Source organism: Apis dorsata, unplaced genomic scaffold (genome assembly GCF_000469605.1).
Source record: "Apis dorsata unplaced genomic scaffold, Apis dorsata 1.3 scaffold_315, whole genome shotgun sequence".
In the NCBI taxonomy this organism is placed as follows: Eukaryota; Metazoa; Arthropoda; class Insecta; order Hymenoptera; family Apidae; genus Apis; species Apis dorsata.
This window is the reverse complement of record NW_006263587.1, coordinates 262,881-264,573: the sequence shown is the minus strand read 5'-3', so window position 1 is coordinate 264,573 and position 1,693 is coordinate 262,881. Positions and strand designations below refer to the sequence as shown.

The 1,693-nt window shown below is 49.1% G+C and overlaps 1 protein-coding gene across 1 annotated transcript; it reads left to right on the top strand.

Moving 5' to 3' along the window:
• Window positions 1-63: 63 nt before the first annotated feature.
• LOC102681288 (COUP transcription factor 2-like) lies at window positions 64-374 on the top strand. The gene has a single exon (XM_006617572.1). The coding sequence runs from the start codon at window positions 64-66 to the stop codon at window positions 325-327; it is 264 nt and encodes an 87-aa protein (XP_006617635.1). The 3' UTR covers window positions 328-374.
• Window positions 375-1,693: the final 1,319 nt, after the last annotated feature.

The window sequence follows — 1,693 nt, the reverse complement described above, 5'->3', positions numbered from 1 at the left end:
GGGCTCTCGAGCCCGAAACTCGTCGTTCCAATTCCTTGGAGGGCGGGCCGCCACGTGCTCGTAATGGCCCATTACGGCGCGTCACCCGTGACAATCCGCGTTACGGACCCTGGTCGTGTCCCTGAAACCNGGACCCAATACCCGAACCAGCCGACGAGATTCGGCAAGCTGTTGCTTAGATTGCCGTCCCTGAGGACGGTCTCATCCCAGGTGATCGAGCAGCTGTTCTTCGTACGACTGGTCGGGAAAACGCCGATCGAGACGTTGATCAGGGACATGTTGCTCAGCGGCAGCAGTTTCAACTGGCCCTACATGTCCACGATGTGACACACTGTCTGGCGACACTTGGCTTCCGCGTAATGATCAACCAACCGCCATCAACCAATTACCCCTCCCCCCTCCCCGAACAACGACCTCCTTCGAACGACGCCACCGAGCCGATCGCCGATCGTGAAAACAGGGCGACGACGCGCGAAGGACGAGGGAAGATGGTCGCCGCCAGAGGAGAGGACGAGCGACGAGGAAAGGAAGGAAGTTCAGGACAGGTTCGCGTGAAAACGGGAGGAGAAGACGTCGTCGCGCGTTTCGATCGCTTTCCTCGATCGCGATTAACGACAATAAGTGGAGGAGGAGGAAGGGGATAGAAGAAAGGGGCGCGAAGGAATCGTGAATTTGATGGTCGATGGGGGAGGGGAGGGGATCGGCGAGAAAAAGACACGCTTAGTTAGTTTTTCTTCGCCTTCCTCCCCGTTGCCACCCTTTCGTTGCGACGGGCAAGCTTAACTTAGTGATGAGCGAGCTTATTTCCCCTCCCACGATCGGAAAAAAAGCGACGTATGGACGAGGAGATCTGTCTCGTTATTATTTAATCCCTCTCCTCCCCCCCCCCACTCGATTGGTAATCGATTACGTAAGCAACGATTACGATTATTAAGATTCGATTCGAGGACGCTCGAATAAACGACGCGCGCGACCAGCCTGTAACTGGACGAACGCCTATATTTTTTTCTGAACGCGGATATATGTTCGATCGAGGGCTGGTCGCGTGTCGCGAATTCGAACATATATATATATATATATATAAAATGTTATACGAGTTGGCAACGCGGTGGAAACGAACAGCGACGATCCTCCGGAATACTCGGGGGGAGGGGACGCAATGTGATAATAAGCGTACGTGGAGATTCCCGAAACACGGTGCTTTCTTACTTTATAAATAAATGAATGAATAAATGAATGAATAAATAAATAAGTAAGTAAGTAAGTAAGTAAGTAAGTAAATAAATAAATAAATAAATAAATAAATAAATAAATACTGTACGATAAAATGCCGGGGCTCGACGCGTTGTACAGGGTTGGCCGTAGTAGTGAAGGCCGGCGAACGAAGAGAGAAGAGATAAAGGAAGGCGGGGGAAATGATCGAAGACTGCGCCCACGACACGCGTACGTGGCAACGTCGAACTAGTTACTTACAATTAGACAACCATTTAGGGGTATATGGGAATATTTCTAATATTTTTAAGCAGCGATCGATTTTCTTAAAAAAAAAAAAAATTTGCGACGCGCGCGCGCAAACACACACGCAGAACACACGAATATACACATACAAACACACATATAACATATATACACACATACACAATATATATATATATATACGCAAGGAGCGAAGGAGCAACGCGTCTCGATGAAA